A 21,452-nucleotide genomic window follows, 5' to 3' on the forward strand; every position below is an offset into this window, starting at 1 on the left:
GATGTGTAGTTTGGGTTTTCTTCAATGTTTTTCACTGGTGCTAAGAGAAGGCGTTTTATATCACTGTTTTGTTAATTTTATCCTAACAGAAGTATCTCTTAAAACATTTCTTTCATGGGGTAGCAGCAAATTCTTTTGTCATTGTATCGTATATACTCCTGAACTGTGGTATTTTCAGGTTGCTTTTGTGCTACCTTGGGTAGATGATCAGAGTAGAATACAACCAGCTTATAGCAGGCAGCCTTTGCCTGAATTTCTGATGAGCTGATCACCTACATTTCATGAGAGACTGCTTTTCTTTTACATTAATTGCAGTGTGTTTAGGTGGTGTTTCCATGTCAGTGAAGACAGGACAGGAATGGTTCAGCTTGCTGTGGCTCCTACACAGCTGTGAGTACTGCTTAACTACCACATTCATCCTTGATCTGATAACAGAACTGTTAAGGTTCTGTAAGTTTCCCTGTAGTCTGAGGAAGAAAATATAAATGCTTGAATCTTTGCAAGTCTGACAGATAATGAAAATTAGCTGAAGCTTCTTACCTTTAAAGAAAACAAGGCATACTGTGTTTTTCTTCATTTGCAGCATGATTTCTCTAGTTAGACTGGCTTTGAGGCTTGCGCAATTCCGAACCTGTCAGTGGTTCTGGTTTGCTATCAGCCTCATAGAACAATATCGAGGGATTATTCACTAAAAAGGTGAAGTCGTTTCCTTTTTTAATTACCTCCCTCACACTCATGTATACAAGAGCTTCTTAAGTGGACATGAAATGTCTGTAAAATATCAGGTGCTTTTGATTCAATGGAAATGTCATCACAACTGATAATTTCCATTAATTTTACTATATAATATGCTCTAAGTTCCAGAATGACTCCTAGACGTAATTCTTCGAAGTGGAAGGAATAACGTCACTTGTACAGGTGGCTTCTGGCCTTTTTATAAACAACAGCTGCTAGTAAATGTATGGGGAAATACATATTTCTCTTAAGAAAATGATCAATAAAACATCATCAGGACATGCTGCAGAGTTGCTACAAAAGCAAGACAAAGCTGCAGAATGTCGATGTACAAGACTGTGATGCTGTAAAAGCCATCTCGCACACCAAAGCTATTTTCCTCCATCTGCACTTTAAAAATTTAAAGGAGAAAGGTTTTAAACGTTTTATGATCCATCAACATGTTGCTCCTGCTTTTGTAATGTGAATCAGAGGATAGAAATGGACAAGGTGAGATCACGTTTCAAAAAATCTGTAGATCTTCTTGACCCTCACACTATGGCTATATAAAACAATCCCTGTGTTATCTGGAGGTCTGTGTTTGAAAGGGAAGGATGAATGAAAAATAAGGAGCGTTCTCTTCTAAATTAGTTGCTAAAACTAATGGGCTTCCTCAACGTGGAACATTACAAGTGCACCGCTTAACTGAGAAGGAAATCCTAAAAAAACCCAAATCTAATACCAAGTCCTATGTTTAAAACTGGTAAAGATCTGTTTAAAATCTTACAGTATAAAATCCATTTAAAAAAAAAAAACAACAAAAATCCAAGCTTAATCATAGAATATTTAAGAGTTCGCGGGGACCCAAAAGGACCATCGAGTCCTACTCTTAAGGGAATGGCCCACACAGGGTTCGAGCACACAGGGTTGGTGTTCCTAGCACTGTGCTCTGACCAAGTAGAGCAAAGAAACAGTAACGCTCCTCAGGCAGCACTGGTACTCTAGTGTGGCAAATAACTGTGTTTAATACATAGTGTTTATTTTCCCGTTGTTATGGGTGTTTAATAAAGTGACCCAGCTTGCAAATTTTCCAAAGTTCTGCTCAAAATCCCACTTTTGCTGCGAACCGCAGCAAGAACTCCGAGAACAGCCGACGCAGCTCTCCCCCACTGAGTTCCGCCCCCGCCGCGGTCTCCTCAGCGAAGCCTCGCGAGAGTTCAGCCCCGCCCACCCGCCCACCGCGCTTTTTCCCGCTCTCGCGAGAGCCGCGCCCTTTCCCTCCCTCGCGCACGCCGACAAGATGGTGGGAGCTGCTGCCGGGATGGGATGGAATGGAATGGAGGGTTCAGCGGCCGTCGCTCCCGCAGAGGGATATGGCTGAGGAGTTCTGGAGGGTGGCGGGGAGGCGCGTCTCCGAGCCCGCGGCGGGGCAGAGCGGTGCGGGGAGGCCGGCCAGCCATGGCGCCCGGCTCCGCGCCCACCGTGAGGCTGCGGCCTCGGGGTGCGGCGGGGGGTTCTGCTGCCTCTCGCTGCCCACCGCGCTCACAGCTTCTCTCCCCCTTTCCCGCAGCCTTCCAGGCTAAGGAAGACCCGGAAGCTGAGAGGGCACGTCAGCCACGGGCATGGCCGCGTGGGTGAGTGGAGGGGAGGCCGCGGCTGGGCTGGGGCGCCTCGGCGGGAGTGTCCCTGTCGGCTGAGGGCTCCCCGGCGCTGAGGGGAGGCGGCTGTGCCTCGTGGGTTGCAGGAAAAGGCGGCTGTGGGTGCAGGGGTCCGCTGGGCTGTGGGAAGTAGCGAGCAGGTCTGAAGGCCACAGCATGGGGAGTCGGTGCCGCAGTGATGGGCCAATCAGAAGCCTTGCACATTTGGAGCTTCAGTAGCGCTCAGGCGATCAGTACTGGTCGTGCGACATTGTAACATTACAGGGCAGTGCTGTCTGCCCTCTGATTCTTTGGCCATTCACACCTTGTCACACAACAAGGTAGAATAATTAATTAAATTAGTTTAAATTGACACTAAACGTAGCTTTAAGCCCAGGTATTATATGTAACGTTAGTGTCACAAACTTAAATTTTTCTTTTTAGGGAAACACAGGAAGCATCCAGGAGGACGTGGTAATGCTGGTGGTATGCACCATCACAGGATTAACTTTGATAAATAGTAAGTGAACGTTTTAAATGAATGCTGGCAACGTGTGTGTTTCTGAAGTAGACACAACTAACTTTTATGTGTGAATAAACAAAATTTCCTGCAATCTTGTGTGCTTTTTACTCTTAACATGAAGTGTGGCATTATAGCTACAGTCAGCTCACGTCCCCATTTACCCTAAAATCAAAGGCTTTTTCACTTAAACAAGGTGTCTTTTAAGAGTTCAGTGCTGCATTTGGTAAATTTGACCAGACTTGCTGGTTAACAACTTGGTTCCTGCTTAACAATGCACACACAATAAACTTTAAATATTATGTTAAATGTTAAATCCAAACTGCATCCTGTTAGCTGCATCCTGTAGGGTCAGGGATGTTGTCCTTACTCATGGCCGAGACTGTAGAGTCACATCTGGGCACTGCCTGTTGTCCTGGTGTGCTGGAGTCCTCGGACAGTAACCACTAATCTATTCACTGGCTGTGCCCATTCCTGTCTCAGTCAGTCACCAGGTTAGTGACAGGAGCGCTGAATCTCTGCAGGCAGTGCAGCCCTCCCAGCATTCCTGGAGTTGGGACTGGCCTGGAAATGCAGACTCCAGTGAGAGGGATGAAGTTGGTAGTTTAAGGGAGATAAAACACTTCAAGAGGAAGTAATTTTTCCTTGATTTCGTTACTAATAATTATTACACCTAAATACTACACATATGAAAAAATATGTGAAATTTCAATTGGTTTGATCAAGTAAGGTGCTTGATTGAGTCTTAATTTTGTAGTTCTACTTGTTCAGGATGAATTAAAAATGTGATCTAATGTGGAATGTGTTTCTTTCCCAGTCACCCTGGTTACTTTGGAAAAGTAGGCATGAGACACTATCACTTGAAGAGAAACCAGAAGTTCTGTCCTACTGTCAACCTGGATAAACTGTGGACACTCGTCAGTGAACAGACCAGGCTTAATTATGCCAAAAATGAGGCTGGTCTGGCCCCGGTCATCGATGTAGTGCGCTCGGTGAGTCCCTGCTCAGAGTCAGCCTTGTGATTTCTGGTCTCTTCATGTGTGACTGAGCTTTGCGTTTCCAAGTGGGATAATGGTGAACTGCAACTAAGTTCGAGTGGTTAAGTATTCCTGAGCTTCTCGAGACAGGTATCTTGGTATACAAGTAGTTACAGAGGCACTTATGGTGTTACATTTTTTCCTGTAAGAACTTTAACTCATAATTGTGCATGACTGTGGGCATGGAGTTCCCTCCTTTGGGTAGATGGTGAAAGATTTCTTGTTTAAAATGTTACTGAAAGCATGTACAAAAACCTGGCAGAACTGGTCTCATTCTCATAACATCACTTTTCCAATGTCGAGACTAGAGTCACATCTCCACATGTTTGGTTGTCTTGGTGTGCTATAGTTCTCGGACATAAACACCTGATCCTTATTCACTGGCTGCGATGTCCTGTATCCCAGTCAGCCACCGAATCAGGAACACTGAACTGCTCTGCCAGGTGCAGATGTTCTGCCTCCCACATGAAGATACCTGTGTTGGCCAGTTAGGCCACCACTTCTAACCAGCAGTGATTTCAACAGCTGTTTTATTAATGGACTTCATGCCATGATTGTCCTGTTAATGTAAGGGACAGGAATGACACGAGAGGATTCCAGTGTTAGAGAGCAGCTATGGCTGCGAAAGCCTGACAGAGCTTCAGCTGTGCATTTCAGGCATGCAGAAGAGCCCTCTGCTCTGCTCAGAAGTACCCAGGTGTCCAACTGGTAAAGAGCACTGACCAGCAGTCATTGCATAGTAGGCAGTGTTGGAAGTGCAATCAACTGCTCTTCCCAGAAAAGTGTGGAAAGGTTGGTGACTTTAGAGTGTTTTTTGTATATGGAGTATTTGGGGAAGCATCATCCAACTTCTAAATCACAGGAGAATTTCAGTGTACAGTTTGCACTTTCTCTCAGAACAAACACAACCCCACTAGGTCATGCAGGGCATCTCTATAGGTACTGAGTTGTCTGGATGAGGTCATGTGATCACAGTTTTAGTTTTAACTGTTGAAAAACAGGTCTGAATGTAGAAGCCTGCAAGCTGATTACAAACACTACAAACACTGAACTTCTTTTTTAAATCTTTCTAGGGCTACTACAAAGTCCTGGGCAAGGGGAAGCTGCCCAAGCAGCCTGTAATTGTGAAAGCAAAGTTCTTCAGTAGAAGAGCAGAGGAGAAGATCAAAGAAGTTGGTGGTGCCTGTGTGCTTGTGGCATAAAAGTTTTTGTTTTATTCAAATTTTTTGAATAAAAACAATGGGTAAAATGAACTGATATACAGAAGCTTGTTTTGTGTTTTCTTTTTCTGACTTGTCCAGACACTGTTCACACTTCAGTCTTACCTGCTTAGTTATTTCTGGTACCTTTTGAACAGTGGTCTGTTTCTTGCTTTATTTTAAATTTGCCTGACTACGGTGTCAAGTACATGGCATGTACAAATACCTCATCTTTTTGTCTTTACAGGGTAGCAAAATAGATTCTGTGTTTGTGCTGCTCTTTGATTGGTGATCCTCTCTACAGCTGTCTGTGAAAAGGGGACTTGATGTGTTTGGCAGTAATTAAATTTATATGGCTTTTAGGGTAAAGTTGATGTACGTTCCATTTATGAAATGGTTCATCTTAGCCAGTGGTACTGCTAGTTGTGAAGAACTAAAACGAACAGTTTGTAAAGTACTAAGGTAAGAGTGTGTGAACTGTCTCTCCCTGACTACTGGGACTACTGTTCATCCACTGCCAAGGCAAAAACATTCCAGTTCTCAAAGGTGAGTTGCATGGTACAACAAACTAAGGAGCGCTGTTACTCCTGATATTGGCCACCTGGTCGCTGACCAGATCACAGAAGTGAGGCAAAGCTCGCTTGGCACTGATGTGCCCCGTGCACACGTGACAGGTGACACCAGCTCGCTTATATGCATAGTAGACACCACTCTCAATTCTTTGGTATTTAATGTCTCAGTATTATGTCTTGCAATATTTTATCATGCAAAATGTTCTTTGTGAGAGGCATGCCAGCCCCACCAGCTCTGGTCTCTGCCCCACTGCAGGCCAGCTGGGATTTAGTGTGGGGTTGGGATTTTGCACAGCTGAGCCTTGTCCCAGACACACCTACGCTGAGGCTGGGGCAGGACTTCTCCTTCCTTGGCAGCTGCCTGTGCCGTGTGCCTACTCCTGCTAGAAGTGCCCAGAGGAAAAATTCAAACCTGGGGTTTGAGGTTGAGCTGTTAATCTGTCAAGCAGGAGCGGCTGCCAGAGGTGCTGTGCTGGGGAAGGAGGTGATGTGCTGGGAGTCACTGCTGTTGGGTGCATGCCCTCCCTTCACACTACCTCGCCCCGGAGACAAAATTGGTGGAATTGCTCTTAATAACATTTCAAAGTGCTGTTATGAGCCTCCTGTAGCAACATCCACTTTTAATAGACTGAAGAAGATTAAAAAAAAAATCTGTTTAAATAGAGAAAAATAATCACAGGAAATTGAAAGACCTTCTTAGAGAGTTCATCCCTCAAATATAGAAATTGTTAAGTTATAAGAGTATATCATTACAAAATTCTCTTGTCTGAAATTCATTAATGCTTTGCTGAGATACCTGGATGGTTGCCATCGATTTGTGTTGAGGTAGCTGTTGCCTTCCCAAGGCCATGACTGACCTTTTGATTCCAAGGCAGCCCCAGTGCAGTGCCTTTCCTTTGCCCTCCTCTGGACTGACATACTCAAAGCACTTTGCTTCCCATTCCAGGTGTGACTGCCTGCCAGGTGCCTCCCCAGTTCTCCCAGTCTTCCTCTATTTCTGTCCTGTGTCCTGCCTCATTATCGTCACCATACATCTGATCCAAGCCAGGATGTCATTGGCCTTGGTCACCTGGGCACGCTGCTGGATCGTGTTCTGCTGCTGTCAAACAGCACCTCCAGGTCTTTTTCCACTTGGCCCCTTTCCAACCACTCTGTCCCCAGCCTGCAGCGCTGCCTGGGGTTGTTGAACCTTGTTGAACCTTGTTGAACCTCATGGACTTGGTCTCAGCCTATTGATTCAGCTTGTCCAGATCTCTCTACAGAGCCTTCCTGCCCTCCAGCTGATCAACACTCCCACCCAACTTGGTATCATCTGCAAACTGACAGAGGGTACCCTCGGTCCTCTTGTCCAAATCATTGTTAAAGAAATTAAACAGGACTGGCCCCAATACTGAGCCCTGGGGAACACCACTGGTGACCGGCTGCCAGCTGGATGTAACTCCATCCACCAGCCCTCTCTGAGCCCAAACATCCAACCAGTTCCTAATCTAGCCAAGAGTACACCCATCCAAGCCGTGTGCAGCTATTTCCTCCAGGAGAAGGCTGGGGGAAATGGTGTCAAAGACTTTACTGAAGTTTAGGTAGACAACATCCACAGCCTTTCCCTCATCCACTAAATGTGTTATCTGTCATGGAAGGAGATCAGGTCAGCCAAGCAGGACCAGCCTTTCATAAACCCATGCTGATCCCCTGGGTCTGATCCCCTGGTTATTGCACAAGTGCCACAAGACGGTATTTAAGATAATCTGCTCCGTGGCCTTCCCCAGCACCAAGGTCAGGCTGACAGGCCTGTAGTTCCCTGGATCCTCTTTCTGGCCCTTCTTGTAGCTGGGTGTCACAATTGCTGACCTCCAGTGAACTGGGACACACACACACACACCCCCCTAGTTAGCCAGGACTTCTGATAAATGACTGGAAGTGGCTCAGTAAGCACTTCCACCAGCTCCCTCAGTACACTTGGGTGGATTCCATCTGGCTCCATAGACTTGTGTGTGTCTAGGTGGTGTAGCAGGTCACTACCATTTCATCTTGGTTTACAGAAGTTTCACTCTGCTCCCCATCCCTGTCTTTCAGCTTAGCGGGCTGGGTACTCAGAGAACAACTAGTCTTACTATTAAAGACCAAGGCAAAGAAGATATAGGTACCTCAGCCTTCTCTTCCTCCATCTACCAGACTACTAATTTGCATACCTGTCTCAGCACAAAATTTTAAACACTTTTATCACTCTCTTCCCTCTCCTGCCAAAAAAAACTAATACATAGCTTTGGATGTTATGCAAAAAGCAGAAATTAAAATGTAGGGTAACCTGCTTCTGCCCCTCCAGCCACAGGTTCAACCTTTACGGTGATCCAGTGTTTCCCAGTGTCAGGCTTCGTTTGCACTGATTCTCTGTGCAGGGATGCTTTGGTCCCGGGCTGTGGTTTCTTTGTCTAAACAATGCGGTAGTCTAAGACCTCAGCTTCCTACTGCAGAAATGAAATGTTTTTGTGGGTGCTGGTTTGTCTTCTTAGCAACAGCACTTGCAAGAAACAACAGAGATGGAGTGAGCTGAGAGGCTGTGCTGCTCTAGGGACACTTGCCTCTGAAAGATGGTTGATGAAGATGCATTGTAAAAAGTAAGCTTGTGTAATAAGCACTGATATAATGTTAGTTAAATCATAGGTACAATTGCCAATTCAATTCACAGATCATTTCTAAAGGGACCTCTGCTTTTGAAATTAGAATCTTAAGTTTTAGTGGTAGGTTTGAATTTGTCTAGGTAATTTGTCAGTCAAGTTGGTGGATATCTACCTAGAACAGGTCTTGGGTATGAAATATGGTGCAGACTTTAACATAGGATCCATTTTTTTCTCTAAAGTGTTCTAAATACCAATGACTTCAGGATGCAACACTTAAAAATTTCCTGGTTGTGAATTTCTGAGACTCTCATGAATTTTTTGCATTGTAGAAAAAAACCCCCAAACCAAAAGGAAGCCACTTACTATTTCCACTGGAATCTCCCACAAGACAGATTCCTTCAAGGGAATAGGTGGCCCTAAAATTAGAGCTGCTGCTTTTCTGTGCTGGGGAAATCTGGATATTGTACCTTCAGTTACATACTGCTGGTAGCAGGGCCACCATGTCAGGGCTATTGGTCCCAGGGGGCTGGCTCAGATAGAAGGGTGACTCCAGAGGAGACGAGACTTTATTTGCTTTTTCTCCTCTGATGCAACTTGCAGAAGTCGCCCTTTGCAGGTTGTATCTCTCACAATCTCAGAATAGAGGATGAAACATGAACTGCAAAACTCTCAATCGACCTTGGGGAGCTTAGGTTGGCAGGAGGAACACTGTCCTGCTTGTGGGAAGCTTAGGTTTTGTTTATAATCTGATCTGTGGTCATCTTGATAGTCAAAATTTGATTACTGTGAAGTGCATTTTCTATAAAGAAGATTGGCAGAAGATGCTGTACATTTCTCAAGGCAGCTTTCTAACATGCATTGCTGAAATGATGGACATGTGATCAGCTATGCTTATTATTTGCTTTACCTGAAAACTGTAAAATATTGAAGTGAAATTGTAAAAATAGTCAGAGAATATCATCATCTTTATTGCACAGTTTCAGTGCTTCTAACAGGAAATGTACAGTGTGATAATTCAGCCCGGTAGCAGCTTTGTAAGTAGATCAATAGAACAGATTAGTTCAGTTTTTACAGAAGTAGCAAATACTAGAGAGATAGTGGGATCATGGTTTGTAAACCTTAAACCACACTTTCCTGCACAACAATCTGCAAAGATATTCTTTTCTGTAAAGCAGGTATGTGATTTTCAGCTGAAAGGAACTTCTTGTCTGCACAAGGGCTAAATAAATGTTGTTTGTTTCATTGTTCATCCCGCTGTTGCCTTCTAGTTTGCGCTTGAGTGATCAAGTGTTTTGTGAAGGGCTTGTCATGAGCCATTTTGTGACTCTTCATGTTTTCGATGTCAGACTTCAGCCAACAGAAATGGAGACCCTGGATCTGCTGAGGAACTGTTTGGTGTGCAAATGGGACCTGAGGAGGAGAGACCCCAGAATGCTACCTTGCCTTCATTCCTTCTGTAAGGACTGTCTTCCGGATTTGATTCAAGGATACAGCTATATTCCCACTCAGTATGAAGTTCTGTATGAAGGTAATATTTAAGGATCTCTGGCTTGTGCTCTTTGCATTACAGTATTATAAAAGTAGGTGGATTGAGAAGTACTTTTTGAAGCCTATTCTTCTACAGCACTGCTTTAAATTGATAAATTAAGAGAGTCAAGATTTGTATGAGCAGAGAGTGGATTGAGAACAAGCCTTCCTCATTATGTTTTTTATCCAACAGCAGTGTTTTGAAGAGAAATTACACAGTCAGGCAACATTTAACATTTTTCAGAATGAGCGAGGTTTCAGTTATCAAGTGTGTCATCATGAATATTTTGTTTTCTTAGCTTAATAAATGAATAAAAGCTGCAAGATAGTTTCCAAGCTACATCTTTTTGCAATCTTTTTGACATGTTGGACATTTCTATGGTACCGGTGGTGGTGATAGCTGTCTTCTTCCCTCACTCCCACTTCAGTGTCTCCCCAATAACAACACCAAAACATCCAGTTCTTTGTTTCTATTAGAGGTCATAATAATTGTTATTAGAATATGTGTATTCTGGTGCACTGAAAGTCTTCCTTTTATCTCCTTTGTAAATGTGGTTTCTCTCTACCTGCGCACTTGTGGCTGTAACTCACCCTAACAAGCTGAGTAAACTCATGAGGATGAGAAGCATTTTGTGGCTGTTCCTTTTGAAATCCAGTTTTTGGTAGTGATGTTAAGAGAAAATATGTAACTTCTTTTGGATTAAAACTCATGTGACATAATACAGTAATTTTTAACTGAATGAGTCTTAATTGCTGTGGGAAAGCATTCCAGACTCATTACTAATTTGTAAGAAGAGCAAAGGCATATAGGTTACTTGTATTTTCACAGGCTTTGAACTTTAGTTGAGTAAGGGGCATCATTTATTATCTTTTCCATAGCAGATTTTACAAACATGTAGGAAGAGAAGATACCTTCCCTGAGGTGGTGGTAATCAGAATTGATGAGATAACACAATCATCTAGACTAGTTCAGGTTTGAGTACAAATGGAAACAGTTGAAGAGATCACTGTTGAAAGGTTAGCAAAACACAAAACTAAAGGAAAAGGGAATGACTTAATGGCAAAGGAGAAGGGCTGTTCATGTTTAGGGTACGGACAGAAAAAGGTAGGAGAAGAAGATAAAGGCAACAAATAAGTAATTTCAAATAATGTCCCCTTAAAATTTTTAATGCTCAGTCATAGTATGCTTAAAGTCTGAGGGACCTACTCTATAACAAAATACTGTTGAAACAAGCACTCCATTACTTTTTATGTATTCTCATTTGACATTTAAGCCATTTCTCTCTCCTTTTAGTTTCTGTTTGCCAAGTGGAAAAGTGAACTTCCACCACTTGGTGATCTTGGATAAAGTACAGCTAAAGGTTCCCATGAGTTGTTAAAAGATATTTCTTCAAGCTGGATCAGGAATCCACGTAGATCAGGAATTTCTTTGTCAATAGCAAAATGGAATAAATACTCGTTTATTTCTGTATTCTTGAAGTTTCTCTGTTTACTTCCTCATTCTCTTGTAGGTAGGGAATTTCTGTGGGAAACAGTAGGATCAGAGAAAAGAAATAATAAACAGTGATGACCCAGTAAATGAAGTGAGATACCAGGTGCAGAGACTCAGTTAATATATGAGCAAGGAAAGCAGCAAAACCAAAACATCTGTGTCTCTTAATTAAGTCAACGACTGAAACTGCTGCCACCATAAGTCAGCGAAGATAAATTTGTGAACTCTCGTGCTGGCACGATGCTAAATGTTGCTTGTCTTATCTGCACTGATTGCTGAGTTATGGGCAGTACAACGCCAACTCAGTTTTCACTGTTATCTTTAAGTGTGATCATACATAGGTGCTAATAATAAACTGTACGTGCAAGTGCTAAACCATTTTAGCTGAGTAAACATAAAATATTGCCTGTAAGAAAAATGTGTTCCTTACTCACTATGGATTCTTTAAGAAAGTGTAAGAAAGGAACAAGTAAAGGTATTTGCAAGTGAAGTTTATCTGATATTTGCTACAAAAAGCATACTTGAATTTGCAGGTTTCTCTATGCTTTACTACAAGAGTAATAAAAGTATTCTGATAACAGAAAGCTCTTTTCTAGTTTATTGTTTTTGTATTGAAATTGCTGAGAAGCTGGAGGTAAGTGGTCCTGATATTTGGTGGGTATTGGTGTTGGAACTTACTTTTATACCTTTGTGTGTTTATGGTGACTCATGAAAGAAAGCTCTAAGATAGCCAAAGCTCATATGGAAAAGCTGGATACACATCAGAATGTGTACAGCTGTGAGAACTGGGAGTTTGGAGGTAATTTGAGTGGAAAGACATATTTGTGAGTTTGGCTCCTACATATGCTTCTTATATGAAGGGAACTTTAAGATTCTCAGGTTCTTTTCTTTTCTTTTCTTTTCTTTTCTTTTCTTTTCTTTTCTTTTTTTTCTTTTCTTTTCTTTTCTTCTTTTCTTTTCTTTTCTCTTTTCCCTGTTTCTGCAAATCTTCCTCTCTGTAAGTTGTTCAATGTTTTAAATTGTTTTAGTGTTTTAAATATTAATTTCAAAAGTAGCAAAATGAGGACCAGTTTAGGTGCATTGTTGTGAGCAGCTCATGTCTCTGCTAAAGGATTGATTGGTTTGGTTTTGTTTTCCTTAAGGAAAAAAATAATCACAGGTAACCACTGCTCAATCACAGTTTAGACCCCTGAGAACAAGGCAGATCAGGAAAGATGTACTGGAACACCTTGAGAGTTCTGCTAACTGATATCAAGCCCTGATATTATTTAGATTGTTTGTGGCTGAATTGGGTAATTAGTCTAGCCTTTAAGTTACACTTTATGTTAGTAAAATGTGATTAGTAGTTGCCCAGCTTTGTAAATTGCTTTGTGAAGTGTTACACTTAGTTGTATCATGTTTTTATATTGAATTTGTGTGGTTTTTTAATGCAATTCTATTTCAAAAATCTTCTTTGCCCTTTTGTAGTTCTCTAGGTTGGATAATAAAAATCATGGAAAATGACTGCATAATTTCTGTCCACATTCTCTGCATAAGTAAAAAACTGTCCCTGCTTGGGTTATGTTAGCTTAAAGCCAAGAAATGTAATAGGGTTATATATTAAGGAAATACAAACTTATTGGATAAAACTAAGAGAAAAAGAGACTTTTAAAAAGAACAAATATGGCTTCAACTGTTGACAGATGTCCACTTACTGCATCTTATTATTTCCTCCTGAAAATAAACGGTTTTCTTCAGCTCGTATGGCGTGAGCTGTATATAACCATGCATCCCTAATTGTGAACGCTTGTTGGTGAGGCACACCCAAATGTCAGCCAGGCATTGGTCATAGTTACATTTAATGTGGTCAGAGATATCTTCAAGGGGGTTTGTTTCAAGAAAAGGATTGAGCTCTAGGACTCTTTTGGCTCTAGGCTCATTTTCAGTGTGAAGTTTTGGCATAAGAAGTATGATGTACTGGCTTAAGGAGACTCCAGGTGTCAACACACAGTGCCTTAGCTTATACTAAGCCTGTATTTAAAAAAGATAATAATAATAAAAAAATTGACAGAGTTCTTTAAACCATATTTAGGCTTACAGTGAGACAGTTTGGCTGCCTTGGTGTTGGTGCAGCTGTGGTGTCTCCAGGACTCTCAAAATATGTTTTGATGCACTCATACAAGGAAAGTGATGCAATGCAATGCATCTATTAACTCTGAAGGAAAACACCCTTTTGCTTTAATTAGAGCCTCTTAACACCACATACATGTTTTACATCTAAAAACGGAAGTAGAAAGGTTATTCTGAAGACAGAAACTGTTCATAATGTGTGTATTTAGTCATCTTAAAATGGATTTAAAGTTAGTCATCCCGTTGCACTGTGTTGTTCAGCTGCCAGATCCAAAAGGCAAGTGAAACAATGAGGGGTTTAGTTATATAAATATGAAACTGTAGAGTGGGAGGTTGTCTTCAGAGCTGTTTCCTATAACCTATAATTGGGTCTCCAAGGAAGTGTAAATTATGCCTGCAGCTTGAGCTGTAGTTAATACTCTCTGAGAATAATTATTCTGATGGTTGTCGGAGGCAAAAGAGCAGAGGATTAGGTGCAACATGTGGACAGCAAGTATAAATGTGGCGTGTTTGGTAGCTCCACTGTTTGTTTCTTTATGCTAATCAATTCTCATGATAATAATAAGTTAATTATCTGCATTGATTTATTTCTGAGACAGCCAGCTTGAGGGTCCTTTCTTTTTGAACCTGACCAGACTGGAAGACCTTGAAACAAAACTGTGAGCTGCGGCTTTTCATGTTCAAAAGGTCTTTGTACTCGGTGTCCATACGTGGTGGAGAGGTTACACTTTGCACTTTCAGAGGTGATTGCTGCAAATTATCCATAGCTCTGTCACTTACAAATTAGATTGCTGCAATATAGATGGAGTAAATATTTGAGGGCACTCAGAAATTCTAGTTCTTTATTTATTTGTGCTTCTACAAAGGAACACTCTGTCTGAGGGTCACTACCTTGATGTCTGCTTACTATTCCCTGGGTCTAATGCAATGTGGCAGCTTTCATTAATGGAAATGAAAGTACTGTGGGATGTGAGAGATCTGACCTGGGGGAAACTAGGGCTTGTACACTACATGGCAGAAGCTGGTTGTTTTCCTGAAAGCTGATCTTGGATATCCCAGGTGTGGAGTTGCAGTGTCCAGGCTGGGTAACTGCGTCTGACTACTGGACTCTCTGCCTTTGAATTTCCATTTTTGCCCAACCTGCTGTCGAGTTACTATTGCTGATGGGAGTGTGAGAATGTAGATAAATGTGTGGCTTGTGAAAAAGGGCTGCAGACCAATTCAGCAAAGTAAACATCTGCTGCTGAAGCTCTTCAGGGCTCAGAGATGCCTGTACATAAGCATAACTACACACAGAGATATTGTCACTTCTAGTGCTGGTGTCTTTTGTGGTGGTGTTCAGATGCATTATCCTACTACGGATGGTAGTTATAGGAGTAGCAGAGCCCTGGAAGGATGTCAGTGTAAGACTATTCTTCTAAATCCCACCTGTGATGAACCTTTGTGGGAGTCTGTTCAGTACACTGCGGTCTCCAGTGATTGTTCAGTACTAGCTGATAACTTAAATACACTGCAAATAGCTTGTATGTGTTTTGTCCCCTCATATAATCCTGAAATAGGGTTTTATTCTGTGTATCCCAATGAAGCAGGGCTTAGATCCAACATTAGTATTCTTGCTAGACTTTCTGAATTCATGGTCATCTCTGTAGCAGTGAAATGTGATGCCATAAATAATGATTTCAAGTGCCAAACAGCAGGAGGCCATGAACTTCTAAAAGGTAATTTATGCGAATGTTCCTACCTCCTTCCTACCAATTTAATTTCCATGCAAAAATAGAGCATGTCAACAGCTCTCTCAGCTTTTTCTTCTTCTAGAGGTTTTGATATCAATAATGGACTCTGTTTAGGTATCATGATTGCACCATAGCTGAATTTGGCCCCTGATCTCTTAATATGTAAACTGTTGTTCGAATCCTGTAATTCCATGTTGAATTGCTGCTTAGATCCAGAAATTGCATCATTCTCATACGTGCAAACAGTGAGTCTCTGGGGCTTCTCACTACTCTTCCCTTCACCCATAGTGCTGTAATAATGATATATTTAAATGAGCTGCCTGCCAAGTACAGGTTCTTAAAACAGATTAACGGAGTTGTTTGAAGGCAGTGGTAAGGTAGAAAGGCAAGAAAATATTTAGGGAATGGCCTGCAAAAAGTACTGTGGGAGTGAATGGCATTGTGAGACCTGCTACTATTGGGATCTGGAAAAGCTCTTCTCTTTCCACCTGAACACCTGCTCCAGGTTTTTCTGAGGACTGAGAGAAGACCCAGGCAAGAAGGGAAGTAGGATACTGGTATTCATTTTAACTATGGGATTTTTATTCAGGAAAAATACAACCAAGGCGAGTTATCAGAGGCCTGAATGAATCTGAGAGGCATGGACAAGAAAGAAGGCAAGAGGAGAAAAACTCTGCACCTTGTAGTGACCCAGTACATCTTTCTTCCCTGCTGATTTGTCAGCATTCCAGGTCAAAGAAGGGGGCGCGTCCCCATATATTCCATGAAAGGTGTAGTGACTTCAGTCTTCATCGTGGCACAGCCTGATTCCAGGGAGCACACTGTGTGTGCAGCTCTTAATAACACCTGCTCCCTGATACAGATGACTTTGTGGGTGGCTCTCTAACTGTTTATCCAGAGCACAGGTAAGGGGCTTCTAGGAAATTGTACTTTACTGGTGATTTGCACTCTGAGCACAAGCACAACGTAGTGCACTCCCCTTGTAGTGTTGATGTAGCTGCTGCTTGTGACTACTTGTAAATACGTGTGTAAGGTTTGCTTAATTTCAGATTAATTGCTTTGCAAACCATTCTGCAGTGTATTTATTATGCCAAATTAACACTAGATTCTTTGGGGAATTTATATTGAAAAAGGTTGGGTGCTTCCAGAGAGCAGAGGTTTTTATTAAATGGAAAAGGTATCAGATAGGCCCAATTAGCTAAACAAGTATGATCTCTCAAGCCACTACATTCAGGTAAGCCCTCTTCTAGCAAGATGAAAATCTGTCTCCTGTGCTTTTAATAAAGTCTTAGATATAGAATTCAGTATTAGGACAGGTAAGAAGGTGCTTTTGATTAGCCCTTCTATGAGTAGGAGACAACTTCTGATACTGTATTGCTATGGTGTCCCCATTATTTTTTCTGTTAACTGTTATGCTCTTCTTTTTTTTGAATTATTTTTTTTTAAATTTTGCTGAGGGCTCTACATGTCTTATGTTCATCTCAGGGGAGTTTTAGATTTTAAATCGTTATAATTTACAGTTACCTGGATATTTAAGATACATTTTGACATTTACACAATCAAAGCTGTACTTGATGGTCCGTGGTAGTGAGTCTAATACCAAGTTCTGATCTGTGTGCGTGCAACTTGCTCCACGTGTATCTCTGGAACAGCACTGATTTCAGTAGCATAACTTGGATATGAAACCTGGGGAGAAAATTGTGCCATGGCATTCAGGGCATCACTTTTGGATATCCCTTAATCATAGGGGCAGTAATCATAATCATATAATCATAAAATTGTAATCAGCAGTAATGTCATCTACCTTCAAAATCTTGACTATTTCACATTTCTTAATACTGCTGCATTTCTCAAAATATATAAGGAGGCTTTTGTGCAGAACTGAAATCCATGCATGATTTATGCTTTCTAAGGGTGAAAAGTATTGGAGTTTGCTTTAAATTTTTTTAATTTAAAAACATTTAAAAGACAGTCTTGCTCATTATCAAATTAATGCATTCTAATTATACTGTGTTCCATGCTTCACTGGTTTGTAACAAATTAGCAGAATTTAAAGTTCACATGAACATGCCTGAGGCCATAAGCATTGTATTAAGTATCATTCAATTGGTATAATTTGATTTAACATTCCACACTAACTGAATGAAATAAAATAGTAACTTCGATATTAACTTTATCTTATGAGGTATGCAGACAGAAATTGTCCTTGCTATGGCAAAGTTCTATGTTTTTGTTTCCCAGTAAGCAGCTATTCCCAGAAATGTTTTGTGTCAGACTGTGTGCTCACTCATGTGGCATGTAAATGAAAGAGTAACTGTGAGAGTCATGCATTTCTTACTTCAGAAAGTAACCTGTCGATAATTTCCCCTTCAGTCAATTTGCAGTGTATTCTGTAGTCTCAGTATGGAGGTCTTCTCTTAGTGTTTGCCAGATCCAGAACTGGCCCTGCTTGGGCAATGCTGTTGTGGGAGAAAGAAACTGCTTCCAACTCTCAAAGAGTTCCAGGCAATTCTCTGTTAAGTCAGGAGATGGTTTCCTATTAACTGCATGGAGAATTAGAGCTTTTCCCGGGAGACTTATTTGAGAACCTGCTTGGAAAGGTGATATCTTACTTCCTACCTTTTCAGTCACAATGTATCTGTCTTTTTCTTTCTGCTGCTGTTACTACAACTCTGGCACTTTGTACAGTGCTCACAGGGAAACTTGAAAACTGTTTCACCACCTAGGAATTAGCACTACACTAGTGCTTGTAGTATGCACCATTTACGAGGAGTAGGAGGGCACTGTCAGTGTAACACAGCTTGCCTTGCATACTGCAGTGCTCCTGCTGTTTTTCTAGAGAACTAAGCTGTTAAGAGATACCTAAAAGACACACACACACTAATTTGGGAAAAGATGGAGAGGTTTCGGTGTGACCTAGTGTGTTGTCCTAGGGTGTAACATATGAAGACATGATTAGCTACAAAAATTACAGGTAATTAAGATACCATTTCAGCTGCACTCCTTATATTAAGGGTGCAAAATAGAGGAAATGTTTAAAAGACTTCTACAGCTTTCTGCCATCACGGGCATCTTTATCAGATAAGTTTTTATCATCTTTGTAACTCCTGTCACCAGAATACTTAAACAAGACTCAGGTTACACGCACAGAAGATGAGCAGAGCATTGGCAATTGCTTGTGTTGCCCTTTCCCCTGGGATGACTTGTAGCTGCGTCACACAGTCACCCTTGGATACTGCTTGTTCCTTCTTGTGTCTACATGAACAGTCACTGCTGTATGAAATGCACAGTTAAACAAGTAGTTTAGGTACACCACAGTCTGCTCCTTGGGCCCCCAAATGACAGCTGTGTTGTAAATGCAACCTTGAAAAATAGTAAACAATTATACTTTTGCTTTTATGCAAGATATGGGCTAAAAGAGACCTGAACCTCATGGAAGTGGTTCTTAGTAAGGTGTACTCTTCAAAGGAGATGTACCAGAACTCAAGGTTTCTTCAAAATATTCATGAATGAAAGTGAACATATTCAGACATCTGACTGTGTGGTGCTCTTGTCGGAAGTGGTAACGTAGGAATGTTTTGGGGTTTGTGTGTCAGTGTAAAACACTGCTGTTTAAAGTTACAGTACCCAGCTGTGAAAATAGGAGAAATTCAGAATTAGCATTGTGCATCTGGCCAGGGATTGCAGGAGCCACATTCCAAGGGGCAGGTAATACTAAGCACCTTCAAAACATGAGTCTCTGTTTAACTATTTAATACAAAGAGTAATAAACAACTTAAGGTATAATTAACCTACAAGCCACTCTCCATATGCAAAAATAATTTTAGTTAAGGAAAAAGAGCACATCGAACATAGTTCAGAAGAATATTGTCATTGATCTTGCTTTTAGAATCTTGCTTTGAGTAAGTTTACACCATTTAGTTATGGAAAATACTGTTAGTTATCATAAACAGGTGACTTGGAAAGGTGAGTCTAGCACTGAAAATCTGCTCTCAACAGGACAGAAAATCTTGGAATAAAAAAAAGACTTGGTAAGGTAAAATAGACACCACCACCATCTCTGAAGGACTGTTTTCACATCTACAGTAACTTACAGGAATGGGGTCAGAAACATGCACCATCCTTTTAAAAAACATGGTCAAATCAATGGACTGGAGCGTCTAGCCAAATATAAGTCCTAGCCCAGGAAGTCAAGGAATGAAATAACAGAGGTGAAAAAATGCAGGTGTGCAGTTATGGACACCTTTTTGAACTGTTAGTTCTCAGCCCAGACAGACACGGAGATTCATCCCAGTTGTGCTCAGTAGATAATGACGGTGGAACCAGGTTTTGCTGTTCATACTGCTCTCTTCTTTTTGCTTTGCTTTGCATTAGAGATGGTCATGTTTTGATAGATGGTTCATGATTCTGACTTTTCTTTATGAAACTTTTTTTATCCTTTACCTGTGTTCTGACTTGTTGCTTCTGCTCCTGCATGTTGCTCCTCTGTCACTTCACTTGGATAGCATCCTGCACTGTGAAACTAGTATTAAGGAGTATTATGTTTTATGCTTGGATGCTCCTCTGGTGATGTAAAACTGGCCCAGGAGAACCTTAGAAAATATCAGAAAGCACAACTAGATCTGTAACAAGGGAATACATTTTAAACTGCAACTTCTTTTTAATCAAATCTGTAAGCCTTAATGAATTAATTTGGACATGCAGATATTGTTGATAAATATTGAAATAAGTCAACTGAACTGTAGTGTTTTTCTAGAGATTTTGTTGCTTTGTTTTTCTTTTCTATATATTGAACTAGATCTAGCCACATGTAACTAAGGATGCCTTAGTTTCCTGGAACTGCCCATGTGAGATATAAAAACCGCAATACTGAAGTGTGGTTTGTATAATTTCCTGGTTCACAGGGCTGGTGTGCATTGTTTCATTTGTGATGGTTTTCTTTTCTTAAAAATTCAGGTATCCTTTCCTGTCCTGTGTGCAAACAGACCTGCTTTGCAAGGGATGTAGTTGAGAATTTCTTCCTCAAGGACTTTCCGAGTGGTGATTCAGCCATGGCAAAGGTAAGTGAAAACCACTAAGTTGGTTGCCTTGTGGGTTGTTGAAACAGTACCAGATGAACACTGAAAACAGCAAATTTTGTTTTGAACAACAGACTCAACAGTTTGCTTAGGCAGCACTGGAATTACTTTGCTACTAGAGATGGACATACTGACTTCATAGTACTTTTTGAATTTTAGTTGAAGAATGAGTTTTACTCTCTATATTTCAAATAGCCAATTAAAAATATTGATCCTAGTGTATCTGCGATAATATATTAGGAAGATACTGAAACTCCTGGATTCCTCATTGCCCTCTTTCTGGTCTCAACCAAAAGTAAAAAAATCACAGAATAGTCAGTGTTATAAGGGACCTCTGGAGATCACCCAGTCCATCCTCCCCACAAAGGTGGGGTCACCTAGAGCAGGTGCACAGGAATGTGTCCAGATGGGTTTTGAATGTCTCCAGAGAGGGAGACTTTCCTGGGCAGCCTGTTCCAGTGCTCTGCCACCCTCAATGTAAAGAAGTTCTTCCTCATGTTAAGATGGAACTTCTTGTGTTATAGCTTGTCCATTGCTCCTCGTTCTGTCACTGGGCACCACTGAAAAGAGTCTGGCACCATCCCCTTGGCACCCCTTTGAGATATTTATATGCACTAATGAGGTCCCATCTCAATCTTCTCATGCCGAGTTCCTACAGTCTCCTCTCATAGGAGAGATGCTCAAGACCCCTCATCATCTTTGCGGCCTCCACTGGACCCTCTCCAGTAGCTTCTTGTTTCTCTTGAGCTGCAGAGACCAGAATTGAACACAGTACTCCAGATGTGGCCTCCCTAGGGTTGAGCAGAGGGGGAGGATTGCCTCCTTGACCTGCTGGCCACAGTGGCAGATTATTGACTGAGTGGTTATAACAATATTACCCATTAGATCGTCTGGGCAATTATAATTTTCTGGTTGTCTGTTTTAATGATAAAATGCATTTTCCCATTGGGGAATGGATTCAAAGGGTGATCAGAAGACAAAGGATTACTACCTTGGCCTTGTATTGATACTGTACATAGATGGATTTCACTTCTTTTAAATACCCAGTTAACAGGCAGGACTATTCTCACAGTTTTGTAGTTGCCACTACTTTGGGTTGTCAGGAGGGACAAAGGACAGAAAAAGGTCTGTCTCTTCCCCCTGTGTTACAAAACACTATTATTTGCATTAGCAAGATTGATTTCAGAATGTGATAGTATTACCTATAGCTGGGAGT

At 41.4% G+C, this 21,452-nt stretch overlaps 2 protein-coding genes and 2 non-coding genes across 4 annotated transcripts in view; all 4 read left to right on the forward strand.

Moving 5' to 3' along the window:
- The first annotated feature begins 1,946 nt into the window (after positions 1-1,946).
- On the forward strand, positions 1,947-5,174 carry RPL27A (ribosomal protein L27a). Its single transcript, XM_027700697.1, has 5 exons — positions 1,947-2,017; positions 2,285-2,348; positions 2,796-2,871; positions 3,689-3,863; positions 4,982-5,174. The coding sequence occupies exons 1-5, from the start codon at positions 2,015-2,017 to the stop codon at positions 5,108-5,110; spliced, it is 447 nt and encodes a 148-aa protein (XP_027556498.1). The 5' UTR covers positions 1,947-2,014; the 3' UTR covers positions 5,111-5,174.
- LOC113963327 lies at positions 3,247-3,378 on the forward strand. The gene has a single exon (XR_003532748.1). It is a non-coding gene; the product is annotated as a small nucleolar RNA SNORA3/SNORA45 family (small nucleolar RNA).
- Positions 4,206-4,337, forward strand: LOC113963314. The gene has a single exon (XR_003532737.1). It is a non-coding gene; the product is annotated as a small nucleolar RNA SNORA3/SNORA45 family (small nucleolar RNA).
- A 4,358-nt stretch (positions 5,175-9,532) lies between the features above and the next one.
- TRIM66 (tripartite motif containing 66) overlaps positions 9,533-21,452 on the forward strand; it is a 52,034-nt gene continuing 40,114 nt past the window's right edge. The window contains exons 1-2 of the mRNA XM_027700685.1: positions 9,533-9,825; positions 20,115-20,218. Coding sequence (XP_027556486.1) covers positions 9,606-9,825; positions 20,115-20,218 — 324 coding nt within the window. The 5' untranslated portion in view covers positions 9,533-9,605. The remainder of the gene's footprint in view (positions 9,826-20,114; positions 20,219-21,452) is intronic.

This window comes from Neopelma chrysocephalum, unplaced genomic scaffold, assembly GCF_003984885.1.
Source record: "Neopelma chrysocephalum unplaced genomic scaffold, ASM398488v2 Primary Assembly neopelma1_24, whole genome shotgun sequence".
NCBI classification, from domain to species: domain Eukaryota; kingdom Metazoa; phylum Chordata; class Aves; order Passeriformes; family Pipridae; genus Neopelma; species Neopelma chrysocephalum.